Raw genomic sequence first — 27244 nt, forward strand, 5'->3', positions numbered from 1 at the left:
GCATTATGAATGCATTATAACATGTTATGAATGTGTTTATAGATGCTTACAAAGGTGACATTCATAGAAAGTGTTACCGATATTTTCTAGTTACAAATGTCACAAATATTAAACACCATTTCTACAGACAGTTCCAGTCATTTCTCTTTTTCCAGTTTATTCCATCATCACTTATTCTGGTGCTTTTTAAGCAAAATAAAAATTCAAACTCCCAAGAAAATCAGCATTATAAGAGTTAAAAGCGTATGAACAGTCCTATTTGGAGCAGTATTCTTCTCTTTTTCTCTTAGCGCCCTCTGCTGGCTGGCGATCAGATGGCAGCGCCTCATATTGCTGCTCTGTCCCACACTAGCAGCTCTGCCTGAGGGGCACAGCAGCCTGACGTGTACTGCACCGTGATGGGCTTCCGCCTCGCCCACTCGCTGATGTTGAGTGGAGGCTCGCCTTGCACTAACCTGGCTTTCTCCAGCCTGTTAGCTCTATGGCCCAGTCTTGTTCTGTGTCTGTAGTGCTGGTGCTCTGTGGTCTCCTCTTGGAGCTGCATGAGAGGGCTTGCATGTCCTTCTGTGGCATCCTCATGGAGCTGCGTGACAGGGTTCTCTTTTCTCCCTGTGGTCTCATCATGGAGCAGTGTGAGGATGCCCTGTCCTTCAGCAAGTTGCAGAGAGGCCAGGCCAGAGTGACCACGGTCTTTGACTGCCAGAGAGACACTCCAGTTGCCCAGAGAGCACTGAGGAGGGCAGGTGGACTCCACACGCATCGCAGAGCATGAGGGAGGGGACATGTCAGGCTCCTGGGGAGAAAAAAAAGAAATATCCAAGACTTGAAAGTGAAATGATTATTTACATATATACACACCGATCGGACATAAGATTATGACCACCTCCTTGTTTCTACGCTCACTGTCCATTTGATCAGCTCCACTTACTATATAGGTGCACTTTGTAGTTCTACAGTTACAGACTGTAGTCCATCTGTTTGCATACTTTGTTAGCCCCCTTTTACCCTGTTCTTCAGTGGTCAGGACCCCCACGGACCCTCACAGAGCAGGAACTATTTGGGTGGTGGATCATTCTCAGCACTGCAGTAACACTGACGTGGTGGTGGTGTGTTAGTGTGTGTTGTGCTTGTACGAGTGGATCTAATAGAGTGGACAGTGTCCACTCACTGTCCACTCTATTAGACACTCCTACCTTCTCAGCCCACCTTGTAGACGTAAAGTCAGAGACGATAGCTCATCTGCTGCTGCACAGTTTGTGTTGGTCATCCTCTAGTCCTTCATCAGTGGTCACAGGAGGCTGCCCACAGGACGCTGTTGGCTGGATGTTTTTGGTTGGTGGACTATTCTCAGCCCAGCAGTGACACTAAGGTGCTTAAAAACTCCTGCAGCACTGCTGCGTCTGATCCACTCAGACCAGCACAACACACACTAACACACCACCACCACGTCAGTGTTACTGCAGTGCTGAGAATGATCCACCACCCAAATAGTACCTGCTCTGTGAGGGTCCATGGGGGTCCTGACCACTGAAGAACAGGGTATAAGGGAGCTAACAAAGTATGCAGAGAAACAGATGGACTACAGTCTGTAACTGTAGAACTACAAAGTGCACCTATATAGTAAGTGGAGCTGATAAAATGGACAATAAGTGCAGAAACGAAGAAGATAGATTCATTGTTATAGCTGATCAGTGTATGTCTGAAAGACGTGTACATCTATAATGTCAAATCTTTAATGTGTATTAGTGCTTAGAATAGTTTTATTTTAAAAAGTCAAAGTCTTTCATTTGTGTGTTTAGATCTTCTCACCTCTGGCAAAACTGTCAGATGGACCACAGCATAGTTTGAGTCAGGTGAGTCCTGTGCCTGGACAGTGAGTGTCAGTGTGACTGTTTGGCCTGCCTGGGTAGAGTGAGGAGTCCTCAGCTCCACCTCCCTCCTCACTGAACCTCTCTCTCCTATAGAGAACCTGTGGTAGAAGAATGTACTGTTGGGTTATGGATGGTTGGAGAACATCTTGATGTGAAATACTTTGATGCTTTTAATGAAAGCCTATCACCTGAATTAATGTACCTGAAGATCTAACTATGAAAAATTCTCTCTTCATTTTTTATATTGTTGTCGTTGTGAGAAAAACTCATATCCTTTCATGACCATTATGGTTAATTTCCTACAGTGGCCAAATAGGCTGATTAGCTGTCTTGCTTCCTAGCTGTTCATACATATTAGCTCTCAAGAGCTCAAGATATTCAGCTCAAGCTCAAATAAACAAACATTACTCCCTGCTGCCCTCTAAAGGTGGTACAATACCAAGTCAGAGGTTTTGTTATCGCCAGTGTTGTCACAAGGCTTTTGTTATAAGTGACTGATTTAAGTATTAAACTAGTTATTAAGAGGGCTGTGATCCTTCATATTGCTGTTGTTGGAAGAAAACCTCATAGCTCAAAAATGCTAACTTTACAGGAGAAGGAATGTTTTTCCACATCATTTTGGGCCATTTGTTTTGGTCCATTCTTCATGAAATTTACGTATAATGTAAAGAGCAACAGGCATTTTTAAATTGTCAAAAACTGAAAAATATAAGTAGTATTCATAAGTAGTGTTCATAACAAATTATAATAAGTTGTATGTGTCTGCTCTAAGTAAAGTGAAGCTTACTGTACTAAAGCCTCCTCCAGTGTTAAGAGTGAGGCTTCAAGTTGAAGTATTTACTGAAGGATTTACTGAAACACTAAAACATACATAATAAAGCACATTACAGGCTTCAAATGTCAGAGTTTAAACTAGAGCTGCCATCAGTGTTTTACCCAATGTGGGAAAGTCAATGTACACCACCGTTAGCTTGGTGCTAACTTAACACTGCATATCCAATAGAATGCTAGCAGAAATTAGCATTACTGTACTGTAGTGGTGTTAGTGAAGGGTTCTAGTGCTTGACGTTAGAACCAGTGAGGGAACCAATTACAATGATAGCACTTCACTATCTCGCCTCTCCCTCTCCAGGCCTTTACTCCACAGTAACCTTACGCTCAGTGTGATGTCAGAGGGGGTTCAGGGGAGGGGCTAATGGGTACTTGGTTTGCTGTGATGTAATGTAACATTTAAAGTGAGAGGTAAGAAAAGCACATTGTAGCAGTAATTCAAGGCTGGACAGCCTGTGGAGCATCTGAATATTCAGGACTGAAGATTCAGCTTTAACAGCACCAATAACGAGAAATAAAATATCGGAAATCTCAGGGTGTAAATAAACTTTGTATTTGTCTTTACTTTATGCTCTCCAAGTTGGGACTGACTTCTTTGGCACTGACAGTATAACATGTTATTAACACTATTTATAATGCATTAACAATATATAATGTATGATAAACATGGCTATAAAGTGTAATTTAGTGTAATTTATTTTTAGAAATATTTATAATCATGTTTATAATGCCTTATGAATGCATTATAACATGTTATGAATGTGTTTATAGATGCTTACAAATTTCACATTCATAGAAAGTGTTATGCTATGCATTATAAGGTATTATGCATGCCATATATAATGTTGTATAAATATATTGGTAACACTTTCTATGAATGTCACGTTTGTAAGCAATACGGCATTATAAACATGATTATAAACACTTATAAAAATGAATTACACTGAATTATGCTTTATAGCCATGTATATTATACATTAGGAATTGTTAATATAATGCATTATAAGCAGTGTATAAGTATTATAATCCTTCAGTAATATTTCAACTTGAAGCCTCACTCTTAACACTGGAGGAGGCTTTAGTACAGTACGCTTCACTTTACTTAGAGCGGACAAATACGTGTTATGAGCTCTTATAATGTGTTATGATCAGTACTTATAATGTATTATGTTAACAATTCATAATGCATTTTTATAAATATTTATAGCTATGTTTATAATGTCTTATGAATGCACTATGAATGTGTTTATAGATGCTTACAAAGGTGACATTCATAGAAAGTGTTACCAATATATTTATAAATACAGGATTCATATGCAGTGTTCCCCAAGTTACCTTTCAATGCCAGGTGGTGAAGTGGAGGTGAAACATGAGGTTTTTTTTTATATTATTTTTTCCCTCCCTCTGGTTCACAGTGGTGTAAAAATGTCAGGAGACGTTTTTGTGTGGTGAGCAAAAGTCATTACGTCTTCATGGAAGACTATAGAAAATCAAGGGTTTTCTATTAAATGATCAATTTTGATTTTATGTTGGCTTTTAAAAAAATGGAAAGATTTAATTTTCAAGATTTGTACTGGTTCATTTTCCATGGAAGGCATAAACTATGTAAAGCACAGCTAGAATTTTCAAACAGTGTAAAGAAAAAAGAAAGAGAAAAATGGAGTGATGAGGTTTTCTTATGGTTGTGAACCTTGTATTGCATATATCTCCATTCTTATTGTTTTCATGGAGTTTTTTTTTACATCATTTAAAAACAAAGGCCTTTACAATGTGTGAAAAAAATAGTCCAAAATCATTTCTTTACATTAACTTCCAAGTTTTTCTCCTGTAAACTGGAGATACATGTATTTGTTCCATCGGTGACAACATGCAAGATGAAAAAGTCAGTGCTGATCTTAAGATTAATCTTAACAGTGTTCAGTTAACCACCACCACCGTTTGGCCTTACCTGTGGTGTTTGACATCAGAGAGGTAGCCACGGTCATCTTCAGCAGTCAGTGTGAACGAACGGACAGGGCCATGGTTAAACACCTCAATCAAAACCATGGAGTGATGACCTGAGAGGAGGTGAGGAGCTGAGAGCACCTGGCGGACAGAGATTTAATCAATATACAGTCATATCAGTAAAGGTTACTAAATGGTTCTTGTCTTGGAAGTATGGTTCTAGGAAACACTGCTAATTGGAATAGAACCTTCACATCATGTGGAGGTTCTTTAAACTTTGAAAAATGTTCGGTAACACTTTCTATGAATGTCATGTTTATAAGCATCTGTAACAACATTCATGTTATAATGCTTTTATAAGGCATTTTAAACACAGTTATAAATATTTATAAAAATGAATTACACTGAATTACACTTTATAGCCATGTTCATTATACATTATGAATTGTTAATATAATGAACTATAAGTAGTGTTAATAACATGTTATACTGTCAGCGCCAAAGAAGTCAGTCCCAGCTTGGAGAGACTAAAGTAAAGACAAATACAAAGTTTATTTTTACAGGATTTCCAACATTTTATTTCTCAGTGCTGGTGCTGTTAGGGCTGCATCTTCGGGGCTTCAGTCCTGAATATTCAGATGCTCTAAACAGGCTGTGGCAGTAATTCTAGGCTGGACACTGTGCTTTTCTTACCCAGCGCTCTCACTTTAAATGTTACATTACATCACAGCAAACCAAGCACCCATCAGCCCCTCACCTTGACCAACGTCAAGCACTAGAAACCTTCACTCTGTAACATCAGTAATGCTAATTTCTGCTAGCATTCTATTGGATATCAGTAAAACACTGATGGCAGCACTAGTTTAAACTCTGACATTTGAAGCCTGTAATGAGCTTATTATGTATGTTTTAGTGTTTCAGTAAATTCCTCAGTAAATACTTCAACCTGAAGCCTCACTTTTAACACTGGAGGAGGCTTTAGTTTAGTACAGTAAGCTTCACTTTACTTAGAGCAGACACATACAACTTATGAGCTCTTATAATTTGTTATGAACACTACTTATAATGCATTATTATTTACAGCCATGTTTATGACGCCTTATGAATGCATTGTAAAATGTTATGAATGTGTTATAGATGCTTACAAATGTGACATTCACAGAAATTGTTACCAAATGTTCTTTAAAAACTTATAAAAATTGGTTCTTTATGATCAGTCAAATAGTTCTTTAGGCATGAAAAGTGGTTCCTCTATGTATGTTAATGTGAGATTGATGTTGGTGTGATTTGAGTCTCCTGAACTCGTACCAGTATCTGTACATGTGTGGGCTGGACTGTCTCAGCAGAAACTCTCTCGAGCTTGTTCCCATTCCTGTCTTTGCCAGAGAGACGCATGCTGTAAGGCATTCTGGGAACTGAGTCCATGCGGCCCACCAGCTCCTCACCGGACCAGCTGGAGGAATTCAGCAAAACCTTCTGCAAGCTTTCCCCATTGGTCCCTAGCAAGGTCACATGACTGAAGGTAGCTTCATCACTGCTGGACAGGCCTGTTATAGACACCACCAGAAATGTTGGTACACCTGTTGGGGGGCAAACAGGTAACAATGTTTAAGGAAATGAAACTCTGAATCATACTTCATGGAAGTCATTCTAAATAGACTTAATTTTCCAAAACAGATAACATAGGTCAAACAATTAGCATCTCTGTAAAAAATATCGACTCAAAATAGCTACGTGTGTACATGTTTATAACATAAACAGAACTGTCTGAGTGTGATAATGCATAGGCTCACTGAACATTGTTTAAAAAAAAACAGTGCACGAATGCTTTTTTACACTTTTACACTTTAGATTGAATGTAAAACACAAGTTTTCTGAAAAATTGATAATGATCCCACATTATTTGGATATCCCCCCGTAGATTATCTGCAGATATAGATAATCTATCTGGTGACACTCAGTTGATTCTCAACAATGTTACAGTTAATGTTTTGACCAGGTGAGGGCTTATGACATACTTATTATTAGCTTATTATTATTTAGTAACCACAAGGACTTCAATGCAAACTCATGGAGCTTTTCTTAACCTGGGGCCTGTTGTTTGTTGAGTACAAGTTATATGTAAAGTAAGCATCTACAAAATGTCTGCAATGGACTATCCAAGTGTTCCTTGAATAACTTGTACTTAATTGCCATTTTGATTGACATTTGCACAGTACTATATATGACTAATACAGTATGTATATGGAACAATGTATGTTAACCTGACCAATAATGAATGGAGGACAGAGTGGTTGACAAATGTATAGCATAACAGAGGAGCTATATTCTGTAACTGTGCTTCTATATCCTCGTGAATCCTTTGAAGTAGGTGTTTCTAATAAAGTTTCCAGCGAAGGGCTGTACAAGGTAGGTGTTTCTAATAAAGTAGCCAGTGAAGGGCTGTACAAGGTAGGTGTTTCTAATAAAGTAGCCAGTGTGAGAAAGTACAAGGCAGGTGTGTCTAAGAAAGTGGCCAGTGAGGGGCAGTAAAAGGTAGATGTTTCTAATAAAGTGGCCAATGAGAGGTAGCACAAAGTATGTGTTTCTAATTAATTTGGCCAACGATGGGTAGCACAAGATAGGTGTTTCTAATAAAATGGCCAGTGGGTGGAAGCACAATGTAGGTGTTTCTAATAAAGTGGCCAGGAAGAGTTAATACAAGGTACGTGTTTCTAATAAGTGCCCGGTGAGTGGAAGTACAAGGTACATGTTTCTAATAAAGTGACCAGTGAGTGGAAGTACAAGGTAGGTGTTTCTAATAAAGTGGCCAGTGAGTGGAAGTACAAGGTACATGTTTCTAATAAAGTGACCAGTGAGTGGAAGTACAAGGTAGGTGTTTCTAATAAAGTGGCCAGTGAGTGGAAGTACAAGGTACATGTTTCTAATAAAGTGGCCAGTAAGTGGAAGTACAAGGTACATGTTTCTAATAAAGTGGCCAGTGAGTGGAAGTACAAGGTACGTGTTTCTAGTAGTGAATGTGAGTGTATACAAAAACAACTAAAACCAAAGGAAAACAAAAACCCAGGCTTAAACACACCTGCGACAGGACTGCCCTCCACTCTCCTCAGCCCTGGGTGAGTCTCATTCACCTCCACTGCAAAGTGATAGAGAAAGTCCAATGTGCTTTCACCTAGGAGACAGAATCCAGATGGTGTCTGATTTATCGCTGTAGCACAGACCCGGGAATTATCTGTTTTAAGTGCGTCATAGCCAGCATGAGAAAACTGACTGTTTAATGTGGTCGTTAAAACGTTAGCACACAGTCATAAATACTGTATAAACATGTGTATAGTAAACACTGATGACATTGACCTAATTGCATTTATAACTATGCCTTACACCAGTCTTAACGGTCACTGACATATCTTTCACAACATGACCAAGTTCAAACAGAACATGAATGGAAACAGACCATCTGAACAAGCAGAAGCCTCTTACAGATGCTTACAGACCTAAAGACTAGTGACCTACTAATATAGAGTTTATGGCCGTATTCATGCAGTATTGAAGTCTGGCCTAATATGGTGAGATATGAATGCTCTGGTCTTTGTTTAAAGACAAGTGGGCAGGCCTGCTTACCTAAGACATTGAAAGTGATTGGCCCACGGGCTGTAACATTGAGCTGCCATTGGCCAGGCTCTATGGGCGGCAGGAGAGCGACTCTGTAGAGACCTTCAGACTGATCCATTTCAGCCAGAGGACCAGCTGCACTGAAAAGTGACTGATGAGCACCTGTTGGATAGAGAGAGAGAGGGGGGGGGACTGTGTTTACATGCATTAATATGTACCTTGTACCTCCACTCATTGGTCACTGGTGTAACACGTGTAGCCCCCCTCATTCATCATTGGTCAGTTTAATCAGTGTTAACCAGATTTGGGTGGAGGACCCTTCTCAGTGCTGTAGTGACACTGCAGTGGTAGTGATATTGTAGTGTTTGTGGCACTGGTACAGCAGTGCTGCTGGGGTTTGTACACACGTCAGTGTCATTACCAGATTGAAGGTGGTCCACCAGCCAATCATATCCAGCTAAGAGTGGATCTGTAATCAGAAACTGACCACAGATGAAGAGACACAGGATAACACAAACTGTGCATCTACAGATGGGCTACACTCTCTGAGAATACACCAGCAAGGTGGAGCTACAAGGGGTTTCTAATAAAATGGCTGGTGGGTGTGTATGGGTATATCAGTGCGTAAGTCTATGCATGAGACAGTGTAAAAGATAATAAATATTCAGAATTCACAATTTTGGGCACTTGCATGCACAGAATACTTATACAAGTAAGCTGTGCACTAAATCAAGCTTTGATTTTGATTTTTAATCCCAAACAGGAAATAGCAACCAACCAAGGGGGCTTCACGTCCGCGCAACTTTCTTGGATTTCTGCTCAAAAGTAAATAAAAAATGTCTGTTTCTGTCTAAAATAACTACAGTGAAATGGGTACACTGTAAAAAAAATAGATAAAAAGAAGTCCAGGAGTGCCAGACAAAACATGTTAATTAACAGTAAAAGAATGTTTTCTCAATGATGGTAAAAATCTGTAAAATTACGTTCATTTATTCATTTTTTTAATTCTGCATTTTTTTAAAATTCTGCCTGTGTGTGTGTGTGTGTGTGTGTGTGTACCTGTAGGGTTGCTGAGAACACACTGCGTGAGTTTTCCTGCAACATGCAGCGTAACAGCGCTCACTCCACGGTCAACTGTGAAAGAGTGGGATGAATCGGCTTTACTTTCTGCATGAAACAGAGTGACCTGAAAAAATAGAAATATAAACATTAATAACATTAATCATCATAACACATTTGTTGTACTGTGCTGAAATCCATAACAGCACTTAAGCACGTGTGCTTGTGTTCATAAAAACAACACATAATATTAGAACAAAAGCAAATAAAACACAAATACAAGCTTGTACCAATACAAGAACCCTTTTTGGTACCATATAGAGCCCTTTTCAAAAAGGTTCTAAATAGAACCACATACAGAACATTCTCCATCAATCTAAAGAAGACTTTCATGAGGCAAAGAAACCCTTTAATAATACAGAGGGTTCTTTAAATGTTCATGGTTCAACCATTTTCTTTGCTGAAGAACTATCATTTTTAAGTGTGCATGATAAAAGCTCCTCATGGTTTCTCAGTTAGATCGATTTGAGCAACTGTAAACAACACATATCATTGGCATTTCTGAGAGCTTGTGACAGAACTTCAATTCAATTCAATTCATCAATCAATTCCTGCCCTACATTTGCAGTTGGCACCGCAGCAATGCTGTGATGTGACGTGATATGCAAACAGGCTGTTGAAACCAGTTCACCTACTCAAAGAAGTTTTATTTTTATTTTGTACTGTTTTCAACAATTTACAACAATAGCTGGGACACTGAAACTACACTGTAAGCCTGGATAAGTTGAATTAACTTAAAGTAATGTGTAATGAAAACTTGAGTTAGAATAACTATAATTTTCTGTGTTAGGCTAACATAAACACATGTTTATGCAACTCATAAATTCTAATTATTTTAATTTAATGACGTGAAATTGCAATTTAACTGTGTGTTTCATTAGGAAATTGAGAATTTTTTGCAATTAAGTGATATTGACCAGTTTGCTAAGCACTGATGGGTCAGCCTTTACTGTGAACATGGTCACTGACCAACACAAATGCCCACTCATCAAGAAAGAAACGATAACCTTCACTCTTAGCCAACAATACAATATCAGAAAGCTGAGTAAAGCATATATAAAACACATACGCCTGAGGAAAGGCAGCCTGGGTGGAATGAAAGCACACTGACGGTGAGTAAAACAAATAGAAAGAAACACTCAATATGCAAATAGATGGAGCCAGGAGCCAATGGGAAAGAAATATATGTTTAATCTAACAAGATCGTGTTAACAAAACAAAATGTAACTGTATTTCACAGTTTACTTAGTTTCACACATTTGTTCAGCAACTTTAATGAGAAAAACAATTAAAACCAACAGAAATGACATTTTTTGAATGTGGGGTTTCAAAGTTGCCATAGCAACAGACTATAGCAATAAGTTAATTCAACTCAAAAATGCCATTTGAGAGCGCAAAATCATCAAAAACGTTCCCTTAACTTAAAATTGTTGAGCAATGTGTGGGACATACTGAGTTTTATGTATAACAGGCTTAATTTATTTGAGTTAAAACAAAATGCGGGATTACAGTATATGACAAAAAACGCAATCAAAATGAATCATGATTCTATAGAATGCATTATATATGGAGTGCATGTCTGTCTGTGCTGTTCTTTCAGCCGGGTTGCTAAAGCAAAGCCCTTATTGTTGGTAGTTTTTGTGAAAAATACACATTTAATACTTGTGAGATAACATATAGGTTTCGTCCTCCATCTTAAAACTTCACTGTCAACAGTTGGAACTGTGGAATGATTTTGACAGTGAGACACTCCAGAAAATAACTGATTTCCTGAGGAGAACCCCAGCTACTGAGCTAGAGAGCTCTTTGAGGCCCTGAATTTGCATCACATTTATGAGTTTGCAAAGTGTGTTTCATTGTAATGAGTGCTGGGTCTTGTTGGCCACAGTACTTTTGTCAAATTTGCTAAAATCTGGCCCATTTGTTAGGATTAAGAAAGGTATTCATCCATTCAATTGTGTCCAAACTTGTAACTGGAACTGAATGACCTGTGCTCTGTTCATACCTTGCTGGAAGCAGTGCTGTCTTCTACAATGGCTGAAGCTTTGTGGATGTCTCTGTTGGTGGTGAAAATGGTCATCCCTCCAGACAGAGAGGACAGAGAAGAGTAGACAGAGAACCTGTCAGGAGACAACGTCTCTCTCCTCTTCCTCCTTATCTTGTCGCTCTCTTTCACTCCGTGACTCGGATCTTCAGTCAACAGGAAGGTCACCTGAGGCAGGTAAGGGAGATGCAATTGATGGTCACTGATCAGAAGCGAAGAGCTGAGGAGAGAAGTATTAGTCTCCTTGTCCACCTAATTCCATCCCAAAATGACTAATGGTGTTGGTGATGGTGTACAAAAGTACAAAGAATAGTCAAAGCAGTACATTTACAACAAACCAGCATTTTAGAGCAAAGTGTTCCTGCCTTTTCTCCTGTTCCTCATACACTCTGAAAAATAGATGATGCCATATAAAACCTTTAAAGGGTTTTTTGGAATAACCGTTTGTGTAAATGAGATGTGGGAGTGTGAGGTTTAAGGAACATCCACATAACTGAAAGGTTCTGGGAAGAACTTAAATTAGAAAACAACCCTTTTGATTATGTGAAGGTTTTTGAACCTTTGAAAGGTTCTTCATGTTCACAAATGTCTTTATCAAGCATGATTCTTTTATAGACACAAACATTGTTTTTCTATGGCATCGCTGAAAGAACTCTTTGTAGCACCTTTTGTAAGAAAAGAGTGTAGGTCCAGCTTCATGTTATCCTGTTCACCTGTGTCTTGTTTATAACCACAACCAGTTATTGTTCCCAGGTGTGGTGGCTGATTTCAGTTAATATCTAATTAATCAGTAGATTAGGTATTGAATAAAGAGGGAAATATTTTGTCTTTGTACTGCTTTCATTTGAAAGTCGATTCACTGATCACTGCTTTCAGTTTTTATTTGCATTTCACAAACTGACCCAACTCTTTTAGAATTGGGTTTGTATATGAGTGTGTGTGTATACATGTGTGTGTACATTACCTTGCTCTTCTTTTCTAAGATGAGGGCCTTTACAGTGTTGTAGAGGTAGCGGTCTTTAGGAGAGGCATCAGTGAAAACAAAAATCTCCGACAGCGGTGGGCTATGGATGAGCGCCAGCTGAAATAAATAAGCACGGACAAAAAGAGTGATGAGACTGCAAGTCTGAACCATTAGTACAGTTAAACATATCCTAAAAGGTTAGCAAATCCCAAGGAATGGCAAACGTAATAATCATTTGGGGACTGAAGAGACTGAAGAGACATTTGGGGACTGAAGAGACAAACAGTTTTTCTACTGTTATACAGAACTTCAACTGTGCAATTGTACAGAGAATTCGCTGTCATACTTTAAGCTTAACCCCTTAAATGGCCAGTACCCACTAGCAGGCCCAAAGTTTTATTTTTAGAACTTAAGAATAGCCCAGCTACTTTGCATTAAAATCTGTAGTTACAGAATAATAAGTTTTAGTATGTAAAAAGCCTGAGATTTTAAGGGGTTAATAAGACAGGTTTTCAATGGGAGACAGACAGGCTAGTCTAGCACCCACATTCTATGATTATTCAGCCATGCTGCTGTAACACGCAGAATGTGGCTTGGTGATGTCATGTTGAAATAAGCACAGACATCTCTGAAAAAGACGTTGTCTAAAAGGCAGCATATGTTGTTCCAAAGTGTGTTCAGCATTAATGGTGCTTTCACAGATGTGCAGGTTACCCACTAATACCCCTCCATCCCATGACAGACCCTGGCTTTGGAACTTTACACTGGTAACAATCAATGAGGACATGACATCCATTATTTCCATAAACCATTTAACATATTGGGGCAAACAAATAAAACATCAAACATGGCTTATATATTTTAAGTTTTAGTTTTTCCAAATTTGTTAAAAATAAATACAAATTGCACACTAGGATTTAACATACACATCATTTTATTTTTCACTTAGAAAATCAACTAAACATGTCATTTGACCAGGGGTATTTAGACTTTTGCATACGACTGTACATCTTGCTCAATTTCTCTGTTTCCATGGTTACCTGAATGGCAGTGAGGCACATCTCTGGTTCATCTCCTCCACCGAGAGCCATTAAATCCTCCATGAAGCGCTGGAACTCATCAGGGTCATCAGTCTCCAACACTGGACCTACATCTAAAAAAAGCACACTCATTATATGTGCTACATGATAAGGCAAATTAATCTTGATTAATTGTTGCTGTTTGAACACAACTGCGCTGACCTTCACTTGGACAGCTATTACTACTAAGCGTGTAACATATCAAGAACCAATAACCAACTATGGCTGTTTGCCATAAGTTGAAATTTTCTGCAGAATTCAACTGGTGACGTTAACAAAGTCACTCAGAGTGGTTTGATGTGAAATGGTGCATTGTAGAGAAAATGCTGAGCCAGAAATGTTCACAGTGGTAGTGATAGGAACCAGACATCTGAACAACACCCTGCATGCACGCCTACACCAATAATGGGGTTAAAAAACATGTCTTTGGCTAAAGGCTTCTCTTAAAACTAGCGTAAAACAGTGTCTCAGGCTTAAGACATTGTATTTGTAACCATTTTGTGGAATAACTTTCTGTAAGGGAGCTTTCTGTGGCCTTAAACTCTTCAGACGTCTGGTTCCTGTCACCACCACTGTGATCAACTCTGGCTCTCTGAATGACTTTGTTTACATCTTAACTATTTAGTTATTTAGTGATATTGAAAAATTGGTGAAACCCCTGTTAAACTGCCTACATAGAACGAGTTAACCTCAGTTGCATTTGCTAGGTTTTTGAAGCTAAAACTCTTCCTAGTTTAACATGCTTTGTGAGACAGGTGGCTATTCACAAAGCTAATGTGCACAAACCATATAAAAAAGGCTGTTTATGTAAAAGTGTCAACCCAGTATTGGTACTGAAAGTCGACACTCAAGTCAGCCGTGCATTCCAGAAAACATTTTGTGTCGAGGGGGGCTCTTACTTGGGTCGTGGAAAGGGACCAAAAGGAATGTGCCGGGCAGGCCAGGAGCTTGAATACTGGCCCGGGCCTGAACGATGGACAGGACACGCATGCGTGCAGCTGTGATTTCCTCAAACATGCTGCCCGTGGTGTCTATGACGAACACCAACGCTGGCGGCTGCTGGACACTGAAGAGCCTGGAAGAAGCACACATGATGCAGTGCTACAGCAACAGCAACAGCTCAAAACATTTCAGCTGAATTTGATTTGATTATGTTAAATCTAGTTATGGCCGGTCAAATCCAATTAAATCCAGGACACTGTCAGGTCAATGCAATTATGCATTATTTTAGACCAAAGCTTTTCCGTTTGGAATTCAATGCACAGTCTTAAGTTAAAATGGAACCAGGAAGCTTACGACTCAAGGCTTATGGAGAACACACACATGTGCTAGGGTACAAAAGGAACCATGATCCATAATATTGGTTACTCATAGAATTTATTTGGGTTAAAATTTGTTTTTTCAAAGTGGCTGATGTTTGATTGCTCTGTCCTATTATTTGTATGTATTGGTCATTTGTACCAGCTGATATTGATAAAAAAAATAACTTATTATTATTATTATTATTATTATTATTATTATAGTGCTTACCTTTTTGCATATTTTTCACTTTTTTAAATATCTTTTTGATTTCTTTTAAAGTAAAGTCTTTTTATGCTGTCCGACATTTTCATGTCACTACGAAAATACTAATGGACAACTGCACTGTCATTGGCTTAACTGTGGTTTAGAGTTCAATCTGAGTTTAAACCTGGATGAGTCATGTGGGTTCTCAAGCTCATTGCTGTCATTTAAATGTCACATATCTGCCACTAGATGACACTGTGTCTAGTTTTAAATAAGGTTTATCTTAAACCTGCCGAAGATTTGGTTTTACTGAGGTAAGATTACTGTAAGCTAAGATATTTTAACATTCCATAACTAGGCCCATGTTCATTCTGTCATAGTGTGTTGTGGACTTTATGGCATGCTTTCATTTAATGCTACATCAATCAGGCATAACATTATGACCACCTCCTTGTTTCTACGCTCATTGTCCATTTTATCAGCTCCACTTACTATATAGGTGCACTTTGTAGTTCTACAGTTACAGACTGTAGTCCATCTGTTTCTCTGCATACTTTGTTAGCCCCCTTTTACCCTGTTCTTCAGTGGTCAGGACCCCCATGGACCCCCACAGAGCAGGTACTATTTGGGTGGTGGGTCATTCTCAGCACTGCAGTAACACTGATGTGGTGGTGGTGTGTTAGTGTGTGTTGCGCTGGTCTGAGTGGGACAGACACAGCAGACTATAATAAGTTCAATTCAAAAATATGCAATAATTGCATTAAATAAAATGTATTGCTTTTTTATCTTATACAATAGATTGGTGTTTTTTTGATGGATCCTTAGACAAGTAGTTCCCAAGCTGCTCCTCGGGGATCCCCAGACTGTCCCTATGTGTGGGGAGCCAAAATGTGGACCTCTGCCTTAGATCATAAATTTTGGTCCTGCCCAAAGTTGGCCTTTTTCTAGGTATTTGGTATTCAGTGGTGTGATCTTTCTTGACCCTGTATTGACTTAGAATAGCTGCTGTTTGTTTTGGTGTTGCGCTACAAAGCACTTTATTTTATCTTTCATTCACCTTTATAGTTTTTATTATACTTATTATAGTATTTTTTCTAGATTTAATCCTGTGTACTGCATGTTGTCTTGTTCGTATCTATTACAAATTAAAAGAAAAGTTTTCAACCTTGGAATACTCAGAAGTCTTTAGAAAGTAGATGTGTTTGTGACCTCTGACCTGAGGAAACTCTTGGGCCCCACCTCGTCTCGGAGGTCTCGGAGGACGCTGAGGGTTGCCGTGGTTGCGAGCTGGGCGGCCTCTTTATGGAGGTAGTGGTGGGGGGAGAAGAGTGGGGAGGTGCTGTCCTTATTAATGCCACCCTCAGCTCCTTGGTGACGACTGCTGTCCAGAACACCACCATGACTGCACTTTCCTGTGAGACACCAACATCCTGAAAGCTCATATGTCTCAAACTACACCATAAAAAATGAGAAGGCAGTTCAACAACTATTATATTATTATACAGCTTTTGCGAATTAACTCAACTTGGGAGAAAAAGTCTGATAAAACTAAAAAATCGGAGAGTAAAATCAGATTCTATATGGTTTAACTAACTGAGAAGCATAAGTAACAAAAGTTTGCAGTTTGCAGAACTTTTGACTAAGAATTGGGTGAGTTGGGTGAACTCTGGTATCCTCAAGTTGAGTTAACTCAAGAACAGCTGTGCAATCAATTAACTAATAATTTGAAGTTGAGGTGACTTTCATTTTTAGCAGTGTAGCCACCTTGTTAATTGGTAGCAAATACAGGCCTAAAGCATCATAAAATTGCATCCAATAGTGTTGTTAAGTAATGTTAAATTGATGTGTTACGGGACGGCAGGGAGGCAGACCCAAGTGCAGAGAGGAAAACCCGTGAGAAAGGGTCTTAAATGAATTTAACGAGGTGAAGGAGTGTGAATTGAGTGCTTGAGCACGTTGGGGTGGTTCAGAACCAGGCTTGAACGGCCGATGCACTGATTGGCGGTCCGAGAAGTTACCGCTGCACCACCGGGAAGACCGGCGGGAAAAGGTAAACAAAGGGGACGCTGAAAGCAGCGTGCTCAAACAAAGGTTGAGATAGAAAAAGTGAAATAAAAGACAATCAGAAAACCAAAAAAACTACAATTCCTCTGTGATTCTGAGAGGAAGGTCAGCTCTATGTTTCACCTGTTTGCTCTTTGTGGAACAAACACTTTTTGTATGACTTGGAGCCGTTTCTTGTTTAAGCCTTCTTTTTGTGCTTTTAAGTAGTTTTGGGGCAATTTCTCTCTTTTGTTTTTTCCTGCCCTCTTTTCTTTTTTTTGTTTTCTTTTCGTTTTGTTTAAATACCCACCTGGGCTAAGTACCGTACTGGTCACCCCTCTACAAAGGTGTGACATAAGTCCACAGGTGTGCCAGGTTGGGCCTCATCAGCCCAAGGGCTTCTGGGAATTGGAGTTCCCTCTGTTGGCGGCCAGCAGCACAGGCTGGACCTCTACAGATATGCTTTCATAGTTTCTTACATATATGGTTTCATTGTATATAATGGCTTTATGGTATACGACATCCTGATATCTAAAAAAAATGGACTGCTATTACTGTTATTATTTATTATATTATTAGTCTTTTTTTTAGATAACAGTATGTTTTTTTGGCCAAAGCATTACTTTAAAATAAGTTTGTAAGGAGTGCCAGGTTGAAGGTTATTAAAGACAATATGGTGTTGCCATTGTTTGATAAGTTAACATGTAGGTTTGTAGCTCTTTTAAGCTATGTATGTGCCTACAGCTTTGGGCTTGGCCATCAGTGAGTAAATGTACCTTTGGGTTTGGCTGGGTAATCGCTGAAGTAGCCAGTGGTCAGTAGAGGCTGTGATGGACCCCTGACTAGCTCTTCCAGAAGATTGTTATAACAGCTGAAACGGTGGCATCCAGCACAGGTAGGCGTGTCCTCTGAAACCAACAAGTTCAGCATCGGTTAAGGCCATGCTACATACGTTTTGGTTGCTAAAAATAAAAAAGCAGCATTATCGAGTCAGTCGGTGATAAAAAAAAGCTAAAACATGGCATCTTTGTCCTGTTGAGAGTCAAAATAAATGGACATTGCTGGGTTGGATTTGTTTGCCTTATATATAGAGGTCTGTCTGGACACCAGAGCACTGTAGAATACCTTATAGTGCAGGTAGTGGTAGCAAAGTGGATAACACCATAACATCTCACACAGAAGACGGAAGATTCGATTCCCTGTCCTGGCAGCCGTGATACCTCTATACCATTCTGACTCCTTGTGCTATACACCTAAAGCTACATTACCCTATTGTTGTAAGTCACTCACTAAACATAGAGGACACTGACAAATGGGAATCCCACCTTGCAATGATTAATCTGCTTGTGTGGAGCACAGTTGATGTTACAAAAATGCCCCAATGCAAGGTGCTTGCAATTACATATTTCCACCAGAGAGGTCTTCAAACTCACATGCTGTTTCAACTACTGTATACATATACAACTGCTCATCTAAACTGTTCATCTAAAGCCATTACTGTTATGCATGCATGTCTTTGAACTGTCGTACAAATCAAGTCATTTCACATGTAGCATAGCTCACCTGGTGCCACAGGCACTGCAGGCTCCTTGGGGTGCAGCAGGTGAAGGTACTCAGAATATTGTCCCATTTCCACCCAGTTACTGTGGCTATAAAAGTCCTACATACACATAAAATAAATAGACATTTCCAACCACTGGTTTTATGATTAGTTTAAGAAGTGTATAAACTTGCCATTTAGAAAAAACAAGGCATTGTGTGTAACATTAGTGTAAAGCACTGTTTAATTTATAATTCTTGTTCTTTCTTTTGATTGAGAAAGATTATTATATTTATTTAGCGCAATAAACCACCTCAATAAGTTGTCTTTCGTGTTTTGCAACATCGTCCTGGTTGAAATGTTACTTTACATGAATGACATCTAGTTGCAGCCATGCCGAACAAGACCCAGGCTGGGCAGAAGCTAGGCAATTAGCTAACAAGCTACCTAAGCTATCTACCTAGCTAAGGCACTGGTGAGGTAGCTCACCATACCACTAGGTAAATGTTTGTTAGCACAAACTGTGTCAAAGAAGGCACACTCTAGTTGCATGATTAAGTAAGGATGGATAATATGACTCTTTTTGTTTTCTTAGCTACCTAAGTAGCTAACGTGGTAAGGATTGTAGCTAATCTTATCTCAACAACAACCCTAAACCTAACTCTTTTATTTTGAAAGGACAATAGTAATTTACAGTAGCTATGAGGTTGGGGATGCACCTAACTATAACCATAACCTTAATGTATCCTACCTCACTAACACTAGCTAGGGCAGCAAACCTAGTTTCCCAAGGCCTTGTTGTTCTTGGGGTCCTATGTTCCCAGGGTACTATATTCCCAGGGTCCTATTTTCCTTCAGCTCTTTATACAATATGTCAAAGCCTTGTTACAATAGAAGTACCTTTTTGATGCTATATAGAACCCTTTTCAAAGAGTCTCTATATAGAACCATCTACAGCACATTCTACATCAATCTGAAGAACCATTTCATGGTGCAAAAAACATAGTGTAAAATACCATAATTTTTAAGTGTGTAGGCAAGTTCTGCACCTGAACAACATGGGGCTGACACACGGCACCATGGGAACAGAGTTGTTTCCTAGGAAATGTCAATGAGTGCGACCCTGGAAGTTCAGGATCCTGGAAATAAGGGATCTTTCCAAACTACAAAGAGGGAACACAGTGCCTGTTAAACGTAGGGCCCTGGAAACAAAAGGCTGTTTTCTAGACATTTCAATGGGAAAATAATGGGCCCGGAGAACATAGGACCCTGTAAACATTGGACCCTGGGAACATAGGGATGACCCTTTAGATAGATAAATGGTTTGGAACCATTCACCCAGTCTGGAGCCTCTTCTGCACAAGCCGAAGCTTTGCCCAGCTTGGGGCTTGGTTTGTGGGGCTGCAGCTGGATATTACTGCACCTGTAAGGAGTGAAAAAGCTGTCCCAGGCTGTGTCTTGCTGCCTCGTACTCCTTCTTCTGGATCAACAAAACGGTCTGCTTCCAGAAGTCCCGCAGCATCTGCGTGGCTTCTTCTACTCTCTCTGAGTCAAAGTGGTACACCGGATCAGATCGAGTGGAGCTCAGGAAGTCCATGGCAGCGTTGGCACTGACCACCTCACCCACAGCCTGCCAGAAGGCCCTGCCCAAGCCTGCCTGTGGGCCACAGGTACAGGTGAGTGAGTCAGCATATCAAGCCTACTTGATACATTGAATCACAGTTTAGCTAATTCATCAGTGGAAGCTTTACATCTGTCATTTTGTTCAATAAAGAATTTTGAGGAGGATGATGGGCGGTTTTGGTACAGTAAGCAGCTAAATAAAGTAGAATTTGAGTTGTTGTGATTGTGGCAGTGTTTTTAAAACTATTATATGTAATGACTTCCTGTGAGTTGGTTTTTAGAAGTGTTACACTCTTTAGACATCTGGCGCCGTATTACAGAAAATTCTTAAGTCTGAGATCTGCTTTGTTGTCAAGGCAACTTCAGTTAAGACTGAATTTAGGACAGAAGCCATTACAGAACAACAGTTCTTGAGTCTATAATCTTATTTCCAGATAAGAAAACGGTGTTACAGAAACATCCTAAGTTGCCAAAATATCCTAAATATTTTTTTAACTTTAAGATAAACCCCAGAGCGTCTTAACTTCTGTTTTAACTGTCTGTTTCTATTGTTTTATGCAGTGATGGGCAGCACAGTTCACTATAACTAGAATAATGACGCTACATTTATCTACCCTGAAAACGGTGCTTTGACTTGTGAGTTTTTTCTAACAGCATTTTAATAACCCCAGACGCTGCAGACTCGATCTCCACCGTCCCTCTTATTACCTTCGTGTGTTAATGTAGATGATGAAATATTACAGTGATGGTGGTGAATAATGAGGAGACGGAGCTGAACGTGTGTCTGTTTATTAGGAGGAGTAACGTTAGCGTGCTCGGCTAAAGCGTTTGGGAAATGGAGACTGAAACTGAAGATCGGCAACGCTCTGATAAACAGCTTTTCTTATTCTTAACTTTCAGTTTATCGCGCTTTAGTTTTATTTGACCTTTTTTTACCTCAGTAACTGTAGCTAACGTTAGCTGTCTGGCTAACTAACTTGATTACGTGTTTACGTTTCTGCTGTGTGTGTATGGTCGGTTGCTAGGTAACAGCCGTGACAGTTGATTGTCAACTTCAATCAAGTAAGTTAAGATTTCCTAATTTGAGATAAGAAAAGATGCTGTAAGGTAAGTTTTTTAAATTAAGATCAGATTTGCTTCTGTAATATGAATTTGCGAAAAATCTTATCTTGACCGGTCAGATCTTAAGTTAAGACAAAAAGATAAGAATGTTTTGTAATACAGCCCCAAGTTCCTTTCACCACCACTATGAAAAACTCTGATTTGGTACATTTCTAGAATGGATCATTCCACATCTAATCACTCTGAATGACTACTCATATTCTAGTGATTAAATTATGTGGACATTTTGGAAAATCTGTGAAATTCCTCTTCAAGGCCAATGAAACAAAGTATAAGTTCCATTGTGCTGCTTCACCTACCTGACTGGTGGTGTCCTGCTGGAATCCATCCATCCTACTCAGTGTCTCCATAGTAACATTGACCAGGGCCTGCTCGGTCATGTACTGGTGTGTGTATGAGTCCCAAGATAGGGTCAGCACTCGAGACCAGAAGTTAGGCAGGAAGGCCCAGCAAATTGACGCACAGTGAATCAGAAGAATGAAGAGGATGACCTCTGCACGACCTTTACCCATCGCTCCACACTCACTGTGACTCAGCCAGTTTATCACGTGTCACATCTGTAACTAAAGGAGAGGTACCATCATCAGGAAGGCACCAAAAACAGGGAACACTGTAATTCAAAGTCCCTATGCATAAGAACCCTACTTATCAAAACAGTGCCTGCATTTACCCATAAGCATTCATAAATGTCTATACATGCAATGTACACTAAAATAAAGGTGCCAAACATGTTTCTTGAGCCATAAATGAACCATTTATTGTTCCCTTTGTTCCTTAAAGAACCATTTGCTTGTAAAGGAGATGTTTAAGTGTAACGAACTTTTGTTAATCTTTTTAATGAAACTCCACATAATGTAAAGGATCTATACACTCTAAAAAATAAAGGTTCTTAACTTGGACGTTTGGTTCTGGGAAACTTTTCACTGGTATTGAGCCAACCATCAAAATGTTCTTTAGAGAACCAAACTTGAAAAACCCCAAACAATCCTCGTAACAGTGTAGGTAAGTTATGTGTAGAGGTGAGTAGTAAATAGGTACATTTACCCAGTGCCATGTAATTGAGTACAGACTATTTTAAGATTCTGATACTCATATTTGAGCACACTTAAGAGTCTACTTTTCCCCTTAGCTTTATTCCTGGCTTTAATGTCATACTGTTTAGCTGGCTCATCACTTGGACTGCTTTGCTTTTGCTCACACCTTTTACTTTCAAGTTTTATCTTTTTATTTTAGACTAAAATGATCAAAAAAGAGGAAAAATGCTCCTTATAAACTTTAGTTTCTATGCTGATAGATGCTGGAAGTTTCACTGCAGTCCAACAGGCAACTCGGAACTGGAGTATATAATAAAGTATAATAATAACATATTTGACCTGAGATTGATTTTGGGCTACTCTACCTACAGCTTTACAAAAATGTAGTAACACTTTCTATGAAGCCTGTATTCATAGAAATACAGGTAGTATTCATAGTTCATAGTTATAAAAGTGCTTATAACTTTTTGTAGCTTGGTAACAATGCTTTCTAAGCACACTTTATGAATGACTCTATGAATACTAATGCCTTATAAAGATGTAATAATGTACTATAATTAATTCTTTGATGACTTAGAAACATGTCGTAACACAAGCATCACTATCCATTGTAATGTCTTTTGAAAAGATAATGAGCAGCACATAATTATAAAGCACTGATAATATTTATTAACCCTTATAAATTATAAACATTTTGCTGCTGTTGGAACAAAACGCTGTATCTCTTTTTTTGTCATTTTTCAGTTTTTGACATAATTTGAACGTGGCCATGGTTCTTTACATTGTTTGTAAATTTCATATGGAATGGACCAACAGAAATGATCCAAAATGATGTGGAAAAAAGTCTGGTTCCATAGACTTACATTGAAAATAGAGTATGTTTTTTCCTTCTCCTGTAAAGTTATCTTTTTGGAGATACACATTTTTTGTTCTGAAAGCAGTGGTTTACTTGATTCATGTTAATTGATAAAAGTTTTAGGTTATTCAAATTCAAATGTTAAATGTGACGTGTACTGTGTGTGTGTTTGTCAGTGGGACCTCTATAATGTACTGTACATCATTTATTATTGCAGAAACAGCTGCAAGGTTCTAAGGTTTATTAGGTGCCACTTATGTATTCTGGCCATGTTTGAACATTGTAGGATAAACAAATATTCAAAATAGTTACTATACTATACTATACTACTTACTGTATAAAACAAAAACAATATAGCACCTTATAATTTATTCATAACAAAGATACAGTAGATAAAACATCAATCACTTGAAGCAGTGATGGCATTTAAAATGTTTATAATGTATTACTATGTATTATATAATTATGCACAGATCATTTTCAGTTTAAAAGGTATTATATTGCATAGTGACCCTTGTTTGTAACTCACCAAATGGGTCATTCTACAGAAACATCCATTTTTGTGTCCCTAGCATTTACAGATATATTACACTTGAAAACATGTTAGGGTTACAATTTATTTATATTTTAAAATAAAACAATACATTATTTTAACAATTAGACCTTCTTCAGTCATCAATTTAGCAATATTGGTTTTTAAACCAATCATATAGAATTCCAAGCACCACAGAAGAGCTCGTCCTCACAGCCATGTGTAAAGGCTGAGGCCATATTTTGAGGTAAAAATCATATTTTTCTGCATTTTTAACTGCAATAATCCATACATGACTATGAAATATAAATTAAATAGCATAAAGAAAACAAATACCAAATAAATATTATAAAATATGTAATGAAAGTTGTCCCCAGGAGTCGTGTCACTGGTGTTACTGCGTAACAAAAAATCTCTTATTTTGAAATAAAAGTCACACTGATGACATCACTTGACTTCCTTATACCTGTTTTCTGAGGATCTATGAAGAAAAGCACATGGTGAGTCCACTGTGTCTTTCAGTTATCAGAGATTTTCTCATTTAGCTCATGATTTCATATGAAGCTTTTAGCTGAAGTCACTGGTGTCACCGACTTTATTCTGAGGTAATTGTGAAAAAATAGAATACAAATGGATTAAATTACATATTTTAGTGGATATTCCATGACTGACCACATGTGGTTTGAAACTCTGTATCAAACCAACAAATTTTGTAAAATGCATTGTTCATTAAAAATGTCTCTGGTGTTACCTTTCTTATGTGTAACACCAATGAGGATCAGTAACACCAGTGACTCCTATAGATAGATACAAAAGTGGACGTTTCTGTAGAATGAGCCATATAATGAATTAATGTTCGCTGTTTGTGCATATGAAGCATTGTTCAAGTTTACAAAGCATTGTTACCAATAAACACAAATTTAATGGCATATGAATACAGACTTAATAGAACTTGTTACCAAAAATTCTACACAAAAGGTATTTTTTGTTTGTTTATTTTTTGTCTTGTATATTTAGGTTAGCCATACATCCGTTCACTTTAAACTGTTCTAAAAGGATTACAAATAAATGAAACTGTGCTAGTCAGGTTGAGGCAATCGTTCCCCACAAGAAGGTGCCAGTCTAGCTGAGTGCTAACCTGCGGTTTAGCCAGCCGAGCTCTCTTTCAGTTCATGTCTGCACAGGCTGCGGTCAGACTGTGAGCGTCTGCAAGGGAGAACAGAGGAGAAACTGAAGGGAACTGGCTGTAGCTCTTCACCATGGTCTTATCTAGAGCCACTGCTGGGCTTATCAGTCATGCCAGAGCTCGCTGTGTGTGTGCGTGCGTGCGCGTGTGTGTGTGTGTGTTTGTGTGAGTGTGTATGTGTGTGTGTTTGCATGTTTCTGTTGTGTGAATGTATTCGTGTCATGTATGTGTGCATATTTTTGTGTGCTTGTGTATGTGTGTGTGCATGCATGTGTCTGTATGTTTGTGTGTGTGTTGTGTGTGTATATTTATGTGTGTGTGTGTGTGTGCATGTGTATATGTGCGTGATTGCATGTGTCTCTCTATGTGTGTGTGTGTGTGTGTGTGTTTGTGCATTTGTGTCATGTGTGTTTGTATCGTGTGTGTGTGTTGTGTGTGTATATTTGTGTGTGTGCGTATATGTGTGTGTGTGCACACAGGGGTTTTTTACATTAAATCAAGTGAATAAGTAAAAAAAATACATAAATAAATGATAAAGGGTCTAAAAATGACTCAGTGGATTTAGCTGAAGGTGTCAATTAAACTGTATTGATTTATATATTATAAATGAATACAAAGTATGTTTTAATTTTTTGGCTTAAATCCCAACATAATCCATTTGTTGTAAAGTCAGAGACTTACTAGCTTTAGCTTTATTCATTTAATTGGTGCATATAACACCATGTCTACTTTCTTTGAAATTTGAGACAAATTAATTTCACGTCTGTACTGTACATGATGTCTTTGTTCAAACAACATTACTGACACAGTCTAAAGTATCTACAAGCAGCCAGAAGGTCTTAGAGATAGTTTTAGAAATGCACACGAGTGAACCAGCCCTTTAATAATTTGAAGAAATTGGTTTAAGTGAAATTAGATGCTAATGAACGCTATAACGGGGTAAGCAAAACATGTTTATTTCTCATACTAGCAGTGACTAAGTGGCCTCTAATGCATTTATTTCTTCATAGCAGTAATGAAAATCAGCAGGGACAGACAACAGTTCTGTATATTCTTTAATATGCACACAAGCCTAGGGCTCCTTTTTTTTTCCTTTTTATTCCACAACTTCAAAGAAAACAGTGACAATTATAACAATGTCAATTCCACATTACCTTGTAACCATCTAGCCCTGTTCCCCCCAACCCCATGACCCACCCTCCCCACCCCATTGATATCTACTTTCTGATTTTTATTGTACCACACTGGGTTGGATGTGGTCTTCCATAGTGTTGTTTTACAGCTATTTGATTGAATGGGATGAAATGAGTTCATATGCAATTTCCTGTAGCAGATTCATAAGAAACAGTTCTTCAAACACAAGCCGAAATACACATATAGTGCATGTACAAACAAACCTGTTACTTGCAGTCACACCTGCACTTCATAAAACATGCTGTAATTGATAGATTCGCCTTACCTTTCATTCTGCGTTCACTTCTTTATTCTATCTGTTCCAGTCAGTGATCGGCTGGGGCTTTTGTCACAAGACTGCTCAGGAAACCAAAAGCATGCATGTGAAGTCTTCTTGGTTTTTTTCATAGCCACAGATTGTGTTTTGATTGTCTCATCACTTTTGACACTGTTCCGTAGTGTCTGCAGCTCAGTTGAGCTCTCTAGAGCTCTGAAACATCAGGAGAAGCGCCACAGTCGTGAAGGCAAGGCGCTGGGATGGGTGTAGGTTGCGTCTGGCTGGAAGATGGAAGACCACATGGAAGTCCCCAAAGCCTCTCTCCCTTCTCTTTCTCCCCCTCTGTTCTTCTTGCCCCATTATAGCATGGTACACTTGTTCCCTACAATAGGCCTGAATTCATTAAGGGTCAGTGTGTATAGGCCGAGGCCTCCCTGCCTTTCAATCTTATCCTTTTCTTCTCTAAGAAAAAAGAAGCACACAAGCAGTTCTCTGGTGGCTTCTTTTTCAAAGAATCATGGGAGGTTGCTATCCAACCCGACTCATCAGCATTAGAGTGCATATATAGTTGTGGAGGAGTTAAATGGTGTTTCATTACAGACCTTTATCTGTATATTCTTTAAAGTAAAGGTACCAATGGGTGTCTATGCTTATGGGAAAATACTTTCATTTATTTAGAAGCATCGCATTATGTAGAGGATCTTAAAACTTTAAAAACAAACATTACTGTGCAAAGGTCTCTGGCAGCCAACCCATTTTTATAGGGCTCAAATTCTTTTTAGATGTGTGATGTGGAATGTAAACAAAATGTACTACAGAAGTCTGGAGAGGCTATGAGCTGTTGCTATAGTTTTCTGGATTGTTATCTTTATATAACAAAATAACTAA

At 38.7% G+C, this 27244-nt stretch overlaps 1 protein-coding gene across 1 annotated transcript; it reads right to left on the reverse strand.

Moving 5' to 3' along the window:
- Positions 1-41: 41 nt before the first annotated feature.
- On the reverse strand, positions 42-26506 carry LOC118817991 (von Willebrand factor A domain-containing protein 7-like). The gene is given in 19 exon segments (XM_036585066.1): positions 42-334; positions 337-793; positions 1810-1969; positions 4651-4787; positions 5955-6226; positions 7726-7818; positions 8268-8420; positions 9318-9444; positions 11383-11589; positions 12386-12502; positions 13426-13538; positions 14364-14539; positions 16187-16382; positions 17790-17921; positions 18577-18673; positions 19977-20210; positions 21598-21861; positions 24859-24926; positions 26366-26506. Coding segments are annotated over 17 exon segments (3015 nt in total). The 5' UTR covers positions 21811-21861; positions 24859-24926; positions 26366-26506; the 3' UTR covers positions 42-203.
- Between the last annotated feature and the right edge of the window lie 738 nt (positions 26507-27244).

The sequence above is a fragment of the Colossoma macropomum genome, unplaced genomic scaffold, assembly GCF_904425465.1.
Source record: "Colossoma macropomum unplaced genomic scaffold, Colossoma_macropomum, whole genome shotgun sequence".
Lineage (NCBI taxonomy): Eukaryota > Metazoa > Chordata > Actinopteri > Characiformes > Serrasalmidae > Colossoma > Colossoma macropomum.